At 46.8% G+C, this 20,191-nt stretch overlaps 3 protein-coding genes, 2 non-coding genes and 2 pseudogenes across 5 annotated transcripts; 3 read left to right on the forward strand and 4 right to left on the reverse strand.

The window, feature by feature from the left end:
* The first annotated feature begins 6 nt into the window (after positions 1–6).
* On the forward strand, positions 7–440 carry LOC123500931 (histone H2B). The gene has a single exon (XM_045249488.1). The coding sequence runs from the start codon at positions 42–44 to the stop codon at positions 411–413; it is 372 nt and encodes a 123-aa protein (XP_045105423.1). The 5' UTR covers positions 7–41; the 3' UTR covers positions 414–440.
* Positions 441–4,705: 4,265 nt separating this feature from the next.
* On the reverse strand, positions 4,706–4,824 carry LOC123500932. Its single transcript, XR_006673502.1, has one exon. It is a non-coding gene; the product is annotated as a 5S ribosomal RNA (ribosomal RNA).
* Positions 4,825–5,481: 657 nt separating this feature from the next.
* LOC123500929 lies at positions 5,482–5,834 on the forward strand (annotated as a pseudogene).
* A 1,664-nt stretch (positions 5,835–7,498) lies between these two features.
* LOC123500928 (histone H2A) lies at positions 7,499–8,066 on the reverse strand. The gene has a single exon (XM_045249487.1). The coding sequence runs from the start codon at positions 7,868–7,870 to the stop codon at positions 7,499–7,501; it is 372 nt and encodes a 123-aa protein (XP_045105422.1). The 5' UTR covers positions 7,871–8,066.
* An 8,868-nt stretch (positions 8,067–16,934) lies between these two features.
* LOC123500933 lies at positions 16,935–17,053 on the reverse strand. The gene has a single exon (XR_006673503.1). It is a non-coding gene; the product is annotated as a 5S ribosomal RNA (ribosomal RNA).
* Positions 17,054–17,692: 639 nt separating this feature from the next.
* Positions 17,693–18,064, forward strand: LOC123500930 (annotated as a pseudogene).
* Positions 18,065–19,644: 1,580 nt separating this feature from the next.
* Positions 19,645–20,158, reverse strand: LOC123500926 (histone H2A). Its single transcript, XM_045249486.1, has one exon. It carries the CDS (start codon positions 20,078–20,080, stop codon positions 19,709–19,711), a length of 372 nt encoding a protein of 123 aa, XP_045105421.1. The 5' UTR covers positions 20,081–20,158; the 3' UTR covers positions 19,645–19,708.
* Between the last annotated feature and the right edge of the window lie 33 nt (positions 20,159–20,191).

Raw genomic sequence — 20,191 nt, forward strand, 5'->3', positions numbered from 1 at the left:
ACAACACAACTCTTCGCAAGTTGAACGACGCCGTTACTACCATGCCTCCCAAAGCATCAGGAAAGGCTGCCAAGAAGGCTGGCAAGGCTCAGAAGGCCATAGCCAAAGGGGACAAGAAGAAGAAGCGGAGGAGGAAGGAAAGCTACTCCATCTACATCTACAAGGTGCTCAAGCAGGTCCACCCCGACACTGGCGTGTCCTCCAAGGCTATGTCAATCATGAACTCTTTCGTGAACGACATTTTCGAGCGCATCGCTGCCGAGGCATCCCGCCTGGCACACTACAACAAGCGCTCCACCATCACCAGCCGGGAGATCCAGACTGCCGTCCGTCTCCTTCTGCCCGGCGAACTGGCAAAGCACGCCGTCTCTGAGGGCACCAAGGCTGTCACCAAGTACACCTCCTCCAAGTAAACTGACTGTCAGTCAGCTAGAAGGGGGGAAAGAAGAAAAAAGAGCAACTGCTGTCTCAGACAGTATTCAAACCCTACCCGGCTCCATAGGAGCCACACCTGAATCCAAAAAAAAAGGAGACACAATATAGACAAGTGTGGATGGTGGTCGCCGCTGGTGCACCAGAGCCGGATGGATGGATATGGATGAGCTAGATGGCTGGCTCGTCATTAATGAGGCTCGCAACCGGGTCAGAGCAAAGAGATCCATCATCCACTGCACAACAGCAGCAGCCCGTAGTAGTAGTATGATGATGGTGATGATTAAGCGTACGTACGATACTAATCACGGCAGGCAGGCTTTGGAGGGTGGGTGCATTCATGCTCTTCTTCTTCTTCTTGATTAATGATGATGCCTCCTATTTCAGTAACATAACGTTTTTCATCACACAAAGCTCAGGAAGCACACATTTATTATAGCTTGTAACATGAATCTTCGCTCCTTTTTTTTTTTTTTTTTTTTTTTTTTTTTTTTCTTTCTTTCTTTCTTTCTTTTCTTGACTGAATTGCAGTGAATCAATCAATCAATATATCTACAAATCAGACTGGAGGGGAAAGCAGTCATTCTCCATCGGCCACCGACATACTACTGATCAGAAACATGCACATGGAATATCGGATCCTAGACACAGAGAGGAAGGTTGAAGAAAAAAAAAAAAAAAAAAAAAAAAAAAAAAAAAAGAGAGAGAGAGAGAGAGAGAGAGAGAGAGAGAGAGAGAGAGAGAGAGAGAGAGAGAGAGAGAGAGAGAGAGAGAGAGAGAGAGAGAGAGAGAGAGAGAGAGAGAGAGAAAAAAAAAAAAGTCTTCTAATCAGGGAAATCGCTCGACCATACGGATCAAAGCCAACCCATTCATGGTCTATGTAATATTATTCTCTTTAGATAAAGCACCTTTGGCCCTGAAGAGGGCCTAGATATTGTTTGTTGTTGCTTGCTTGCCTTGGATGACACACTTATTAGGCACGCTCGCCACGGATTCGACGAGCCAGCTGGATGTCCTTGGGCATGATAGTGACACGCTTGGCGTGGATGGCGCACAGGTTAGTGTCTTCAAAGAGACCCACGAGATAAGCCTCGGAAGCTTCCTGGAGGGCCATGACAGCGGAGGACTGGAAGCGGAGGTCAGTCTTGAAATCCTGGGCAATTTCACGCACCAAGCGCTGGAAAGGCAGCTTCCTGATAAGCAGTTCGGTGCTCTTCTGATAACGGCGGATCTCACGGAGGGCCACGGTTCCTGGCCTGTAACGGTGGGGCTTCTTGACACCTCCAGTGGCAGGAGCAGATTTGCGAGCTGCCTTCGTGGCAAGCTGCTTGCGGGGCGCCTTGCCACCGGTGGACTTGCGGGCCGTTTGCTTAGTACGTGCCATGGTGAGTAAGTAAGTTACTGCCGCTCGGAACGAACAGTTGGGCGAGTTGAGCGCTTAGGCTGGCACTTCTTTAAATACGGTTTGCCGGGGCCCAACCTTGCCTTACGATTGGACGGGAATGACGTAAGAGTGTTCGACAACCACAGAAAACTCCCCTCCTAACCATAACAACATGTCATGGGTAACTCAAAGAAATTGAGGCAGGCGAGAGGGAGAGAAAAGAGGAAGGAAGAGAGAAAAGAAAACACACACAAAACACACACAAACAAATTAAACACACACACACACACACACACACACACACACACACACACACACACACACACACACACACACACACACACACACACACACACACACACACAGAGAGAGAGAGAGAGAGAGAGAGAGCAGAGTTGTAGCCAAGATGTCTCAGAGATTTCGCATGTATGTACAGTACGTGGATTATGAAGTGTCAGGTCACACCAAAAGTTTTTTTCCTAACTAAATGAATATTGAAAATAAAAAAAACTTTTCGCGTAACAATTCTTCATAAACCACGTACTGTACATACATATATCTATGATAAATTTACATTATATCCTTTCCTATGAGAATCTCTCTCTCTCTCTCTCTCTCTCTCTCTCTCTCTCTCTCTCTCTCTCTCTCTCTCTCTCTCTCTCTCTCTCTCTCTCTCTCACTCACACACACACACACACACACACACACACACACACACACACACACACACACACACACACACACACACTGGCCGGGTGGAGATATTTGGGTGTGTCTCCTTTCACGTGTAGCCCCTGTTCACCTAGCAGTGAGTAGGTACGGGATGTAAATCGAGGAGTTGTGACCTTGTTGTCCCGGTGTGTGGTGTGTGCCTGGTCTCAGGCCTATCCGAAGATCGGAAATAATGAGCTCTGAGCTCGTTCCGTAGGGTAACGTCTGGCTGTCTCGTCAGAGACTGCAGCAGATCAAACAGTGAAACACACACACGGCCCGGTAGCTCAGGGGTTAGAGCGCTGGCTTCACAAGCCAGAGGACCGGGGTTCGATTCCCCGGCCGGGTGGAGATATTTGGGTGTGTCTCCTTTCACGTGTAGCCCCTGTTCACCTAGCAGTGAGTAGGTACGGGATGTAAATCGAGGAGTTGTGACCTTGTTGTCCCGGTGTGTGGTGTGTGCCTGGTCTCAGACCTATCCGAAGATCGGAAATAATGAGTTCTGAGCTCGTTCCGTAGGGTAACGTCTGGCTGTCTCGTCAGAGACTGCAGCAGATCAAACAGTGAATTACACACACACACACACACAGAGAGAGAGAGAGAGAGAGAGAGAGAGAGAGAGAGGGAGAGAGGGACAGAAGGATCCCACCGACAATTCTAGACGATTTTTTTTTTTTTTTTTTTTTTTTTTTTTTTTTCCCGTTTACATGATTTTACCGGATATGTGCATAAATCGCAAAATTAGAAAATGGAGTGATTTTCGCGCGCGTCCCCATTATCCCCATTATCGACCCCCAATTTGATTTGGCTAATTTGCATAAATTTGCATAAAATTTCCATAAATTAGCAGAAACATTGCATACATTAGCCCCTACCGAAAAAAAAAAAAAAGTTGACAATTTCACAATATAATTATTTCAAATGCAAGGGCCACCAACATATAGCATGAAAATCCTAATATATACACAGACACACTTTAGCAACTACGATCCACAAAAAAAAAAACATTATATTTTACATACAAAGAATATGATTTCTCAAATATACCTGAATGACATCAGCAAAGCAACCATTTTAGATTCTAAGGTCAAATTAGGATGGATGGATGATGTAAAGATAGCAATCGATCATTTCATTCACCAAATACCCACTGCAACATGGCCAAGACAAATTGTTAATCAGATTATTATAGTGTGAAGATCACTTAGACGTTGCCATTTTTGGGAATTTCCCGGCCTGCGGCGTTGCTGGGCAAATTAAGGGATTAGAGCCTATGTGTCAATGATAACCTTGCTCCCCACACACCATGGATTAACACGGTCACTTTGACCTGTGACCTCACTCGGTCACCCAGAAGGATGTGACAACGCTCGGAGGAAACGTTGTCAAGCATTGTTGTTGCGTTTGCAAAACCAATGCAAAATTTATTTAAAATAAACACAAATTCCTCTAACTTGCCTCTTTAGAGCATCACAATGTATATGTACTACAACACCATTCAGTTAAAAAGTATTAAGTACCTGACTTGGGGCGCGTATTGGTACACGTGTGACAGCGCCGCAGGCAGGAAAATCCCCAAAAACGCCAACGCCTAAGTGATCTTCATAAAAATGGTCAGACTATAGTGTGCGTATTTATTAGCGTGTCGTGTGTCACGGTTAGTCTGACGGCTTGCGTCTTTCCTCCTCCCACAGCCGCTGCAGTGACTTTCTAGGTTTTTTTTTTTTTTTTTTTTTCTTCTTCAGACTTCAATGGTTAATATCCAAGCTCGACAGAGCACAGCACACGTCCGTGCAGGTGGTCATTCTTATCCCCTTCCCCCGGCACCAAGCTAGGCTAGCGGTTCGATGCAATTTCTCTATAGGAGAGAAAAAAAAAAATGTCAGTTCGAGTCCTCTCCTATTCATGTGTGTTTAGAATACACAGTTTTGTCTGGTAATCCAGGCACGAGGTAGTACAAGAATAAATGGATGAATTAACAAAGAATAAAATAAGCAGGTAAAACAATATAAGAATAGACAAATCAAACCTTCTTCTTCTTCTTCTTCTTCTTATTATTATTATTATTATTATTATTATTATTATTATTATTATTATTATTATTATTATTATTATTAATAATAATAATAATAATAATAAATAATAAATAAATAAATAGATAAATGAAAAATAATGGAATGCCAACAACATCTGGTGTTCCCAGGCGGTCACCCATCCAAGTACTAACCGGACCCAACGTTGCTTAACTTCGCTGATCGGACGAGAAGCGGTGTGTTCAACGTGGTGTGGTCGTTGGCACTCGATGTGAGATTTTAGGCCCCTTTAAATTCTTCCTGGCTTGCCCTACTATACTCCGTATACCCTGTGAATCAAGTCCTTTCTAGGTGTTTCTTGGTTTAATATCGTTTCCCTATTGGATTAATCTCTCTCTCTCTCTCTGTCTGTCTGTCTGTCTGTCTGTCTGTCTGTCTCTGTCTGTCTGTCTGTCTGTCTGTCTGTCTGTCTTCTTCTTCTTCTTCTTCTTCTTCTTCTTCTTCTTCTTCTTCTTCTTATTATTATTATTATTATTATTCTGACACAGACTCAGTCTGCCTCCTCTGTGGCTGGCTGGCTGGTTGGCTTGTTGCTCGCTGCATGCATGCCGCTGGCTGGAAAATCTGGCACCTCCTCCGACTCGATATTATTTGGTTTTACGCCGTTTTCTTGCTTGCCTCTCGGTTGTACGTCTCGGATGCGTGGTCCGAGGGTCAACGACGAGACGGAGACCGTGTTCGTATGACCCAGCGATGTTGGATCAAGTGGGAAAAACAGGAAATATTGTTACCCTACTACAACCGGGAAGGCACCAGTTCCATATATATTACCGCGAGGCAAAATGCGAGTCACACTCGTGAGCGAGACATCGTATCACTACTACTACTACTACTCGCAGCAGCGCCTCATCATCTGTCACCATGACTGGCCGCGGCAAGGAGGCAAGGGACTTGGAAAGGGAGGAGCCAAGCGTCACCGTAAGGTTTTGCGTGACAACATCCAGGGCATCACCAAGCCCGCTATCCGTCGGTTGGCTCGCCGAGGCGGCGTCAAGCGCATCTCCGGTCTCATCTACGAGGAGACTCGTGGGTGCTAAAGGTGTTCCTCGAGAACGTCATCAGGGATGCCGTCACCTACACCGAGCACGCCAAGCGCAAGACCGTCACTGCCATGGACGTCGTCTACGCCCTCAAGCGTCAGGGACGTACCCTCTACGGATTTGGCGGTTAAATCTGGTGTCTGGAATTTGGTGTCAACAACAGCAACTGCAAAACACCATAAGAAAAGAGTCAACATATCCCGGACCTTTTATAGGTCCACACAAATGAAGAGAAGGAAAAAGTTATAGACTAACACTACTAGGACTATGGTTGTTCCAAGTAAAAGTGTTGTCCCTACTCTTTACGTCATTATTACAATTTGTGTGTGTGTTTTTTTTTTTTTTTTTTTTTCCTTTTCTTTCTTTTTTTTCTTTTCCTTCTTTCTATTTGTTTTCCTCTCTGTTTTATCACTCAAAGGTAAATCAAATGAAAGAGAAAGGATTATCAACTAAGTGATGTGAGGTCAGACACCAACCGCTGCTACAGGTGCTGTTTGTTTGTTTGTTTGTTAAGCTTCCGCCCATTAGTGGCGCAGGCAATTTTATTTCTTTATAGTGGTACCCATACAAGGAGGGAGGGTCCATATCAACACCGAAGCGCATCATCATCATCATCATCATCATCATCATCTTTAGTGTAGCCACCTAGATAGAACCTGGGTACCGCGGTGACATGTAGGTAGGTAGGTACCTTTCATTAAATCCCCCTCGCCGACTGACATACCTTCAAAACGGTGTGTGGTGTGATTCTTTCGAGCCGACGCGTGAACGTCTGTCTGTCTGTCTGCCCGATCCCACGTCCACCACCTTATCCACTATGGTCTGACCGCTTACTTGTATGGAGATCTTTTTTTTTTTTTTTTTTTTTTTGTTCCTGCCGGGAATTTTCCGGCCTGCAGCGCTGTCACACTTGTACGTACCAATACGCACCTTAAAGAACAAAAAAAAAAAAAAAAAAAAAAAGTTGGAGAGTTTCTGTTTATCTTTAAATATATTTTGCATTGTTTTTGCAAACAAACACAGCAATACTTGACATCGTTTGATCCGCGCGCCCTCCCCTCTCGGGGATGACCGCCGAGTGAGATCACAGGTCAAAGTGAAAGCGTTAATCCATGGGCCACTCACTCCCTCCCTGTCCCTACCTACCACCTACCAACCAGGAGGGAAGCAAGAGAGGGGGGGACACTTGCACGCACCAATACGCACCTTATGTCAGGTAGGTACTTAACACTTGGTAATTGAACGGTGTTGTATTATATACATTGTGATGCTCTAAAAGAAAAGAAAAGAAAAGAAAAAAAAAAAAAAGAAAAGGCAAGTTGGAGTAAGCTTCTTGTTTATCTTTGAACATATTTCGCATTGTTTGTTTGTTTTTTTGCAAACACAGCAATACTTGACAACGTTTAATCCGCATCTCTTGGATGACTGCCGAGTGAGATCACAGGTCAAAGTGACCGACCGCGTTAATTGATCCCTGTCCCGCTAGCTACCTACCAGCCAGGAGGGAAGCAAGAGAGCAAGACAGAGGGGCGTGTGCGGGAAGCAAGGTCCTCATTGACACACGGGCTCTAATCCCATAATTTGCTCAGCGCAAGGGTTTTTTTTTTTTTTTTTTTTTTTTTTTTTGCAGCGCTGCAGGCCGGAACAAAAAAATAAAGAGAAAAAAATTCTACCATTAGCATTTCTATCATTCATTATCAAAAAAATATATACCATCATTATTATTAATATCATGGTTAACACTATAGTCTATTCAATTCTCTAGATGTGTCAATGTGTGGCTCGAAGAGGAGCCGGATATATATACTTGTTGGTGATGATATTGAGGAGGAGAGGATTTACTTCTTCTCGGTCTTCTTGGGAAGGAGCACAGCCTGAATGTTTGGCAGCACGCCACCCTGTGCAATGGTGACCCCGGAGAGGAGCTTGTTAAGTTCCTCGTCGTTCCGGATGGCCAGCTGCAGGTGACGCGGGATGATGCGAGTCTTCTTGTTGTCGCGGGCGGCGTTGCCGGCAAGCTCGAGGACTTCGGCGGCCAGGTACTCCATGACCGCTGCAAGGTACACGGGGGCGCCAGCCCCCACTCGCTCGGCGTAGTTGCCCTTCCTCAGGAGGCGATGAATCCTGCCGACCGGGAACTGGAGTCCAGCACGGCTGGAACGGGACTTTGACTTTCCCTTCACCTTTCCTCCTTTGCCGCGTCCGGACATGGCGAGTAGTGGTAGTAGGTGGGATTAACAAGTAGTAGTGGTATTATTAGCAAGTAACACTCCGTCAGCTGCGGGAGCGAGTCGCTGTGTTGTGCGTTATCTGTTCTTCGGCGGGCTCGTTTCCTCTATATAAAAGGAAGATCGGATCAGCGCGTAACACGTAACGCCCAACCGGGAGGCTGGCTCTCGCGGCGACTCGCGATCCTGAGCAGGATTGCTTACATAAATGGCAGATCCTTCCCAAAGGGAGGACTACGACAAGAAGGACCCCAATCACAGGACGCACTTCCGGGTAGGATCATCATCGCACGTGAGTAATGATGAGGCTACGAGTAATCCAGCACAACGTTCTCTCCTGGGGAAACCGTAAGTATGACTTAATGAACACTTATAGACACTATGACCCAGACATCATTCTTATCAACAGCCATGGACTGAGTGACGAGACACGACTTAAGATACCTGGCTACAGAGTGTATCAGCGGAACATCTGGCAACACTCCAAGAATGACCACGGGTAGCCTCGTCTACGCGTGCTGTAATGACTAATGAACACTTACAGACACTATGCCAGACATTATTCTTCATCAACAGCCATGGACTCTGACGAGACACGACTTAAGATAGTCAGAGGATCAGTAACACTCCCAATGACGGGGTATCATTGCCGAAACCCACTTCGCCATAGTCGAGGATGACGAGACACACCAGACGGACCCAGACGGATCCTTATCAAGCTACCTCCCCCGACGACCTTACTTACCCCACCCAGACTTCCTTCGTCTTCTACGCAGACAGACACCAGTCTTCTTAGTAGGAGATTTAAACGCACGACACCCTACCTGGGGTACACTTCCACCAACCAGGTAGGGAGAGACATAGTAGACTACTTTCGCCGACAGACTGCTTGCCACATTGGACCTCATTTCCCAACCTTTTTCAGCCACCAAACATCGTCATCACCTGACATAGCTCTGACCAACAGAGCCAACTTTCTCCATTACTCCTTGTCACCAGGACCTCTGACGACTAGCGACCATGTTCCTATTATCCTTGACATTTCCACATCTCCCTTCTTACCCCTATTCCACAGACATTTAGTTACAACAGGACCGACTGGGACGCTTTCAAAGCGGACGACGCATTACGGATGACGGACCTTCCAGACATCTCTTACGGTTCCCTAGAGGAAATCGACGACGCACTAGAAACATGGATGACCACTGTCAGGACGACTGCGGTCCGATACATACCACAAACGACATACAAACTTAAGTCCGCCCTCGGCCTTCTCGGGCTACGCAGCTGCTCAGAATTCAGTTTCGAGCACTGCGAGACAGAGCAATGCTGAGAGGATGGAACCGTGACGATTTCAGGCGGTACAACCAGCTAAAGGTTGCACTGCAAGACGTACGACAGACTGAGGCTAGAGAGCACTGGGGAAGGAAGTTGGCTGGCCTAGCTGCCAACTACCGAGACCCAGGAAGTTTTGGCGGGAGCTAAATGTCTCTCCGGGAAGACTTCAGGACCAGACAGCTACCTAATAGACCACGCTGGAGACAAAAGTTTACGAACGCCGACAAAGAACAACTATTCACGTCCATATGGGACCGCATCTACAGAGAAGACTATGACGACGACTTTGATGACAACGACCAGGTGCTGGATTACATGGCAGCCTCCGTGCAAAGAACCTACCCTATGAAAACGCCGACCCTGCCCGTCTTACTGGTACTTCTCCCTTAGACTGTCTTATCTCGACTCAGGAACTGGCCTCCGCTATCAAACGCGGCAGGCCGACGTGTCCTGGGGCGAGTAAGATCAACAGTAGTATACTCTCGCATCTTTCAGATTCTGCCTTTTCCAGACTGCGGGATATCTTCAATGCTGCACTGTCCGCTGGTTACTTCCTGACGGGTTCAAGCAGGCTGAGATGAGGATGATTCCGAAGGCCGGCAAACCTCCCACAAGACCGGAGAACTACCGGCCCATCTCCTGCTTGAGGTACCGGGAAGTTGCTGGAAAGGATTGTCACCTCGCGGCTACGCATCTATCTGGAGATGGTAACCACCTTCATCCGGCGCAGTATGGCTTCAGAAGTGGGAGGGGCACCGTGCACGCCATTGCACTGGCCACGGAGACTATGGCCCTGCACCAGGCCAACAGCTTCCGCTGTAACTTGGTTCTGAGGACGTAAGTAAGGCGTTTGACCGGGTCTGGCATCTAGGATTGAAGTACAAGATACTTCGCCTGGGTCTGCCTGGCCCGGTTGAGCGCCTGCTCTGTGATTTCCTCGAGGATAGGACAGCCAGGGTGAGAGTGGGGGCCACATCGGCCCACCTTTCCCCTGGCCACAGGAGTCCCACAGGAAGTGTGCTGTCACCCACCCTCTATAACATCTACACCAGCGACTGCCCTCTCGCAGGCGCTGGTATTAACATACTGTATGCCGATGATGTTTCACAGGTTGTTCACCATCCAGGCCGCTCCAGTAGAATGACGAACGCCCGCACCAGCAGAGAGATCACCCGCGTCAACGCCTTGAGAAGGAGTGGAGGATCAGGACCAACATGGCCAAGTTCACCGTGATTCCCCTTGCTACAAAAAACCCCGCACCACTGTTTGTGGATGGGGATGACATTGAGTTCAGTCCCAGGGGCTCACTCCTGGGACTGTCTGTGGCCTCTATGGGATACACCTCTCACGTGTCCCAAAGGGTAGCAAGAGCAAAGTCAGCCCTCGCCAGGTTGTACCGCTTTAGGGACTTGGCCACTGGTCTTAAACTCCATCTAGTAAAAGCTCTAGTTCTACCTATTCTCTCTTATCCTCCTGTTCCTCTGCATGCACTCTCCAGAACAGCTATCAGCAGATTGCAGAAAGTGCAGAACAGCGCCCTGAGGTTCGCCTTCGGTACCAGATGGGACGACTTCACCACCTCGGCATCGCTTCACGAGGCCGCGTCCTCCCAGCCCTCAACGTCGCCTCCATGAGATGGCCACCAAGGTTTGGGAACGAATGGAGGACGAGGGCTGGGACCAGTACCGTGAACTACAGGCCCTGCACGAGGAGACTCCAGACAGGCAGCACGCTTGGTTCCCAAGAAGTCTCCTACAGTTGCAAGAAGGAGAACCAGAGCCAAGATACAGGTGAAAGTTAAAATTCCGTTTACATTAGTCCACCTCCATATCTAAATTACATCACCTGTGTCAATTCACGCTTCACTCCCATTACTTTGATTTTGTACTTGTAAATATTACATCCCAAACAGAAACTTCATCCCGGCTTCTTCCTGCCACCATTCGACCTGCGAACTGCGATGCTGACTGGGAGAGGGCCTGCAACCTATCGAGAGACGAGAGACGAAGACCAGGAGATGACGGTGCAGCGGATCAGCGAAGACAAGGCACCTCGGGGACCTGCCAGGACTGATGACATCTCCAGATGACACCGACGGCAGCCCAGTGCCGGTTCCTTCGGTGTAGCTCCCCTCACGCCCTACGCCCTGAGTTGCTGGGACACTGGCCTACGTTCCAGCAAGGGTACCTGACCTCCGGGATGCTTGCAAAACTCCCGGCAGTGGGGCTGAGATCCAGGGACGCACAGATGAGGGATCGTGCCGGGACGGACGTCGTGCCGACGTCACCCACGGCTGCCCTATGAACCACGTCTTCGCCATCGGCCGCCGACTGTGACCATACCTTGCCAGCCGCATGGCTGCAGGGTTCACCGATTGCGACCACTAACAGATAAAGACATTCCTTGTGTGACACTATATGTGGAAGGATTACTCATGTGTCAGTGCTCGACTATGTGAACTTTTCATTGAATTGACATTGAACTTTTCATTGTACATACATGTATATTTAGCTATTTTTCCCATTAACCAGCATCTCATCCACAGCAGCACGGGTGGTTTTCCCCGGGAGCTCCGGTTTCCACCCAGAAGTCATCTGTGCTGCTGTGGGAGGGGTAACCACACATATACTTACCTGTAGCCTTCTGTAGACTGTACAATGTTACGTATGTATTAACGATTATATAAGGATTCATGTAACCCTGCCCAGCTTCTCACTCTCTCACAGCAGTATGGGTGGTTTTCCTCCGGGAACTCCGGTTTCCACCCTTGACCCATCACGTACTGCCCTGTGACATTCATCACTTTACAGCAGCAGGCCGGACCGCCCGGCAACTTTTTCTCCTACTGTATTTCTATATTTCCTCACTTTTTCTTCAGTGTACCAGTCCTGGTACACTCTACCCCTCTCTTGTAACCCCCTTACTAAATAAACTTTGAAACTTTGAAACTTTTTTTGGTGCAACACAACACAACTCTTCGCAAGTTGAACGACGCCGTTACTACCATGCCTCCCAAAGCATCAGGAAAGGCTGCCAAGAAGGCTGGCAAGGCTCAGAAGGCCATAGCCAAAGGGGACAAGAAGAAGAAGCGGAGGAGGAAGGAAAGCTACTCCATCTACATCTACAAGGTGCTCAAGCAGGTCCACCCCGACACTGGCGTGTCCTCCAAGGCTATGTCAATCATGAACTCTTTCGTGAACGACATTTTCGAGCGCATCGCTGCCGAGGCATCCCGCCTGGCACACTACAACAAGCGCTCCACCATCACCAGCCGGGAGATCCAGACTGCCGTCCGTCTCCTTCTGCCCGGCGAACTGGCAAAGCACGCCGTCTCTGAGGGCACCAAGGCTGTCACCAAGTACACCTCCTCCAAGTAAACTGACTGTCAGTCAGCTAGAAGGGGGGAAAGAAGAAAAAAGAGCAACTGCTGTCTCAGACAGTATTCAAACCCTACCCGGCTCCATAGGAGCCACACCTGAATCCAAAAAAAAAGGAGACACAATATAGACAAGTGTGGATGGTGGTCGCCGCTGGTGCACCAGAGCCGGATGGATGGATATGGATGAGCTAGATGGCTGGCTCGTCATTAATGAGGCTCGCAACCGGGTCAGAGCAAAGAGATCCATCATCCACTGCACAACAGCAGCACCCGTAGTAGTAGTAGTATGATGATGGTGATGATTAAGCGTACGTACGATACTAATCACGGCAGGCAGGCTTTGGAGGGTGGGTGCATTCATGCTCTTCTTCTTCTTCTTGATTAATGATGATGCCTCCTATTTCAGTAACATAACGTTTTTCATCACACAAAGCTCAGGAAGCACACATTTATTATAGCTTGTAACATGAATCTTCGCTCCTTTTTTTTTTTTTTTTTTTTTTTTTTTTTTTTTTTTTTTTTTTCTTTCTTTCTTTCTTTTCTTGACTGAATTGCAGTGAATCAATCAATCAATATATCTACAAATCAGACTGGAGGAAAGCAGTCATTCTCCATCGGCCACCGACATACTACTGATCAGAAACATGCACATGGAATATCGGATCCTAGACACAGAGAGGAAGGTTGAAAAAAAAAAAAAAAAAAAAAAAAAAAAAAAGAGAAGAGAGAGAGAGAGAGAGAGAGAGAGAGAGAGAGAGAGAGAGAGAGAGAGAGAGAGAGAGAGAGAGAGAGAGAGAGAGAGAGAGAGAGAGAGAGAGAGAGAGAGAGAGAGAGAGAGAAAAAAAAAAAGTCTTCTAATCAGGAAATCGCTCGACCATACGGATCAAAGCCAACCCATTCATGGTCTATGTAATATTATTCTCTTTAGATAAAGCACCTTTGGCCCTGAAGAGGGCCTAGATATTGTTTGTTGTTGCTTGCTTGCCTTGGATGACACACTTATTAGGCACGCTCGCCACGGATTCGACGAGCCAGCTGGATGTCCTTGGGCATGATAGTGACACGCTTGGCGTGGATGGCGCACAGGTTAGTGTCTTCAAAGAGACCCACGAGATAAGCCTCGGAAGCTTCCTGGAGGGCCATGACAGCGGAGGACTGGAAGCGGAGGTCAGTCTTGAAATCCTGGGCAATTTCACGCACCAAGCGCTGGAAAGGCAGCTTCCTGATAAGCAGTTCGGTGCTCTTCTGATAACGGCGGATCTCACGGAGGGCCACGGTTCCTGGCCTGTAACGGTGGGGCTTCTTGACACCTCCAGTGGCAGGAGCAGATTTGCGAGCTGCCTTCGTGGCAAGCTGCTTGCGGGGCGCCTTGCCACCGGTGGACTTGCGGGCCGTTTGCTTAGTACGTGCCATGGTGAGTAAGTAAGTTACTGCCGCTCGGAACGAACAGTTGGGCGAGTTGAGCGCTTAGGCTGGCACTTCTTTAAATACGGTTTGCCGGGGCCCAACCTTGCCTTACGATTGGACGGGAATGACGTAAGAGTGTTCGACAACCACAGAAAACTCCCCCCCTCCTAACCATAACAACATGTCATGGGTAACTCAAAGAAATTGAGGCAGGCGAGAGGGAGAGAAAAGAGGAAGGAAAGAGAGAAAAGAAAAACAGAAAAATAAAATAAAAACAAAAAAAACGCACACACACACACACACACACACACACACACACACACACACACACACACACACACACACACACACACACACACACACACACACACACACACACACACACACACACACACACACACACACACACACACACACACACACACACACACAGAGAGAGAGAGAGAGAGAGAGAGAGAGAGAGAGAGAGAGAGAGAGACAGAGAGAGCCAAGATGAGAGAGAGAGAGAGTGTCAGGTCACTCACCATATTTTCCTAACTAAATGAATATTGAAAATAAAAAAAACTTTTCGCGTAACAATTCTTCATTTTCAACATTCATATAGTTATGATAAATTTACATTATATCCTTTCCTGAGACATCTTGGCTACAACAATGCTCTCTCTCTCTCTCTCTCTCTCTCTCTCTCTCTCTCTCTCTCTCTCTCTCTCTCTCTCTCTCTCTCTCTCACACACACACACACACACACACACACACACACACACACACACACACACACACACACACACACACACACACACACACTGGCCGGGTGGAGATATTTGGGTGTGTCTCCTTTCACGTGTAGCCCCTGTTCACCTAGCAGTGAGTAGGTACGGGATGTAAATCGAGGAGTTGTGACCTTGTTGTCCCGGTGTGTGGTGTGTGCCTGGTCTCAGGCCTATCCGAAGATCGGAAATAATGAGCTCTGAGCTCGTTCCGTAGGGTAACGTCTGGCTGTCTCGTCAGAGACTGCAGCAGATCAAACAGTGAAACACACACACGGCCCGGTAGCTCAGGGGTTAGAGCGCTGGCTTCACAAGCCAGAGGACCGGGGTTCGATTCCCCGGCCGGGTGGAGATATTTGGGTGTGTCTCCTTTCACGTGTAGCCCCTGTTCACCTAGCAGTGAGTAGGTACGGGATGTAAATCGAGGAGTTGTGACCTTGTTGTCCCGGTGTGTGGTGTGTGCCTGGTCTCAGACCTATCCGAAGATCGGAAATAATGAGTTCTGAGCTCGTTCCGTAGGGTAACGTCTGGCTGTCTCGTCAGAGACTGCAGCAGATCAAACAGTGAATTACACACACACACACACACACAGAGAGAGAGAGAGAGAGAGAGAGAGAGAGAGAGAGAGGGACAGAAGGATCCCACCGACAATTCTAGACGATTTTTTTTTTTTTTTTTTTTTTTTTTTTTTTTTTTTTTTTTCCCGTTTACATGATTTTACCGGATATGTGCATAAATCGCAAAATTAGAAAATGGAGTGATTTTCGCGCGTCCCCCCCCCATTATCGACCCCCAATTTGATTTGGCTAATTTGCATAAAATTTCCATAAATTAGCAGAAACATTGCATACATTAGCCCCTACCGAAAAAAAAAAAAAGTTGACAATTTCACAATATAATTATTTCAAATGCAAGGGCCACCAACATATAGCATGAAAATCCTAATATATACACAGACACACTTTAGCAACTACGATCCACAAAAAAAAAAACATTATATTTTACATACAAAGAATATGATTTCTCAAATATACCTGAATGACATCAGCAAAGCAACCATTTTAGATTCTAAGGTCAAATTAGGATGGATGGATGATGTAAAGATAGCAATCGATCATTTCATTCACCAAATACCCACTGCAACATGGCCAAGACAAATTGTTAATCAGATTATTATAGTGTGAAGATCACTTAGACGTTGCCATTTTTGGGAATTTCCCGGCCTGCGGCGTTGCTGGGCAAATTAAGGGATTAGAGCCTATGTGTCAATGATAACCTTGCTCCCCACACACCATGGATTAACACGGTCACTTTGACCTGTGACCTCACTCGGTCACCCAGAAGGATGTGACAACGCTCGGAGGAAACGTTGTCAAGCATTGTTGTTGCGTTTGCAAAACCAATGCAAAATTTATTTAAAATAAACACAAATTCCTCTAACTTGCCTCTTTAGAGCATCACAATGTATATGTACTACAACACCATTCAGTTAAAAAGTATTAAGTACCTGACTTGGGGCGCGTATTGGTACACGTGTGACAGCGCCGCAGGCAGGAAAATCCCCAAAAACGCCAACGCCTAAGTGATCTTCATAAAAATGGTCAGACTATAGTGTGCGTATTTATTAGCGTGTCGTGTGTCACGGTTAGTCTGACGGCTTGCGTCTTTCCTCCTCCCACAGCCGCTGCAGTGACTTTCTAGGTTTTTTTTTTTTTTTTTTTTTTTCTTCTTCAGACTTCAATGGTTAATATCCAAGCTCGACAGAGCACAGCACACGTCCGTGCAGGTGGTCATTCTTATCCCCTTCCCCCGGCACCAAGCTAGGCTAGCGGTTCGATGCAATTTCTCTATAGGAGAGAAAAAAAATGTCAGTTCGAGTCCTCTCCTATTCATGTGTGTTTAGAATACACAGTTTTGTCTGGTAATCCAGGCACGAGGTAGTACAAGAATAAATGGATGAATTAACAAAGAATAAAATAAGCAGGTAAAACAATATAAGAATAGACAAATCAAACCTTCTTCTTCTTCTTCTTCTTCTTATTATTATTATTATTATTATTATTATTATTATTATTATTATTATTATTATTATTAATAATAATAATAATAATAATAAATAATAAATAAATAAATAGATAAATGAAAAATAATGGAATGCCAACAACATCTGGTGTTCCCAGGCGGTCACCCATCCAAGTACTAACCGGACCCAACGTTGCTTAACTTCGCTGATCGGACGAGAAGCGGTGTGTTCAACGTGGTGTGGTCGTTGGCACTCGATGTGAGATTTTAGGCCCCTTTAAATTCTTCCTGGCTTGCCCTACTATACTCCGTATACCCTGTGAATCAAGTCCTTTCTAGGTGTTTCTTGGTTTAATATCGTTTCCCTATTGGATTAATCTCTCTCTCTCTGTCTCTGTCTGTCTGTCTGTCTGTCTGTCTGTCTGTCTGTCTGTCTGTCTGTCTGTCTTCTTCTTCTTCTTCTTCTTCTTCTTCTTCTTCTTCTTCTTCTTATTATTATTATTATTATTATTATTATTCTGACACAGACTCAGTCTGCCTCCTCTGTGGCTGGCTGGCTGGTTGGCTTGTTGCTCGCTGCATGCATGCCGCTGGCTGGAAAATCTGGCACCTCCTCCGACTCGATATTATTTGGTTTTACGCCGTTTTCTTGCTTGCCTCTCGGTTGTACGTCTCGGATGCGTGGTCCGAGGGTCAACGACGAGACGGAGACCGTGTTCGTATGACCCAGCGATGTTGGATCAAGTGGGAAAAACAGGAAATATTGTTACCCTACTACAACCGGGAAGGCACCTGCTCCATATATATATTACCGCGAGGCAAAAATGCGAGTCACACTCGTGAGCGAGACATCGTATCACTACTACTACTACTACTCGCAGCAGCGCCTCATCATCTGTCACCATGACTGGCCGCGGCAAGGAGGCAAGGGACTTGGAAAGGGAGGAGCCAAGCGTCACCGTAAGGTTTTGCGTGACAACATCCAGGGCATCACCAAGCCCGCTATCCGTCGGTTGGCTCGCCGAGGCGGCGTCAAGCGCATCTCCGGTCTCATCTACGAGGAGACTCGTGGGGTGCTAAAGGTGTTCCTCGAGAACGTCATCAGGGATGCCGTCACCTACACCGAGCACGCCAAGCGCAAGACCGTCACTGCCATGGACGTCGTCTACGCCCTCAAGCGTCAGGGACGTACCCTCTACGGATTTGGCGGTTAAATCTGGTGTCTGGAATTTGGTGTCAACAACAGCAACTGCAAAAGCACCATAAGAAAAGAGTCAACATATCCCGGACCTTTTATAGGTCCACACAAATGAAGAGAAGGAAAAGTTATAGACTAACACTACTAGGACTATGGTTGTTCCAAGTAAAAGTGTTGTCCCTACTCTTTACGTCATTATTACAATTTGTGTGTGTTTTTTTTTTTTTTTTTTTTTCCTTTTCTTTTTTTTCTTTTCCTTTCTTTCTATTTGTTTTCCTCTCTGTTTTATCACTCAAAGGTAAATCAAATGAAAGAGAAAGGATTATCAACTAAGTGATGTGAGGTCAGACACCAACCGCTGCTACAGGTGCTGTTTGTTTGTTTGTTTGTTAAGCTTCCGCCCATTAGTGGCGCAGGCAATTTTATTTCTTTATAGTGGTACCCATACAAGGAGGGAGGGTCCATATCAACACCGAAGCGCATCATCATCATCATCATCATCATCATCATCTTTGGTGTAGCCACCTAGATAGAACCTGGGTACCGCGGTGACATGTAGGTAGGTAGGTACCTTTCATTAAATCCCCCTCGCCGACTGACATACCTTCAAAACGGTGTGTGGTGTGATTCTTTCGAGCCGACGCGTGAACGTCTGTCTGTCTGCCCGATCCCACGTCCACCACCTTATCCACTATGGTCTGACCGCTTACTTGTATGGAGATCTTTTAGGTTTTTTTTTTTTTTTTTTTGTTCCTGCCGGGAATTTTCCGGCCTGCAGCGCTGTCACACTCCAATACGCACACCTTAAAGAAAAAAAAAAAAAAAAAAAAGTTGGAGAGTTTCTGTTTATCTTTAAATATATTTTGCATTGTTTTTGCAAACAAACACAGCAATACTTGACATCGTTTGATCCGCGCGCCCTCCCCTCTCGGGGATGACCGCCGAGTGAGATCACAGGTCAAAGTGAAAGCGTTAATCCATGGGTCACTCACTCACTCCCTCCCTGTCCCTACCTACCACCTACCAGCCAGGAGGGAAGCAAGAGAGGGGGGACACTTGCACGCACCAATACGCACCTTAAGTCAGGTAGGTACTTAATACTTGGTAATTGAACGGTGTTGTATTATATACATTGTGATGCTCTAAAAGAAAAGAAAAGAAAAGAAAAAAAAAGAAAAAGAAAAGGCAAGTTGGAGTAAGCTTCTTGTTTATCTTTGAACATATTTCGCATTGTTTGTTTTTGCAAACACAGCAATACTTGACAACGTTTAATCCGCATCTCTTGGATGACTGCCGAGTGAGATCACAGGTCAAAGTGACCGACCGCGTTAATTGATCCCTGTCCCGCTAGCTACCTACCAGCCAGGAGGGAAGCAAGAGAGCAAGACAGAGAGGGGCGTGTGCGGGAAGCAAGGTCCTCATTGACACACGGGCCCTAATCCCATAATTTGCTCAGCGCAAGGCGTTTTTTTTTTTTTTTTTTTTTTTTTTTTTGCAGCGCTGCAGGCCGGAACAAAAAAAATAAAGAGAAAAAAATTCTACCAATAGCATTTCTATCATTCATTATCAAAAAAATATATACCATCATTATTATTAATATCATGGTTAACACTATAGTCTATTCAATTCTCTAGATGTGTCAATGTGTGGCTCCGAAGAGGAGCCGGATGTATATACTTGTTGGTGATGATATTGAGGAGGAGAGGGATTTACTTCTTCTCGGTCTTCTTGGGAAGGAGCACAGCCTGAATGTTTGGCAGCACGCCACCCTGTGCAATGGTGACCCCGGAGAGGAGCTTGTTAAGTTCCTCGTCGTTCCGGATGGCCAGCTGCAGGTGACGCGGGATGATGCGAGTCTTCTTGTTGTCGCGGGCGGCGTTGCCGGCAAGCTCGAGGACTTCGGCGGCCAGGTACTCCATGACCGCTGCAAGGTACACGGGGGCGCCAGCCCCCACTCGCTCGGCGTAGTTGCCCTTCCTCAGGAGGCGATGAATCCTGCCGACCGGGAACTGGAGTCCAGCACGGCTGGAACGGGACTTTGACTTTCCCTTCACCTTTCCTCCTTTGCCGCGTCCGGACATGGCGAGTAGTGGTAGTAGGTGGGATTAACAAGTAGTAGTGGTATTATTAGCAAGTAACACTCCGTCAGCTGCGGGAGCGAGTCGGTGTGTTGTGCGTTATCTGTTCTTCGG

This window comes from Portunus trituberculatus, unplaced genomic scaffold (genome assembly GCF_017591435.1).
Source record: "Portunus trituberculatus isolate SZX2019 unplaced genomic scaffold, ASM1759143v1 PGA_scaffold_515__1_contigs__length_20191, whole genome shotgun sequence".
In the NCBI taxonomy this organism is placed as follows: domain Eukaryota; kingdom Metazoa; phylum Arthropoda; class Malacostraca; order Decapoda; family Portunidae; genus Portunus; species Portunus trituberculatus.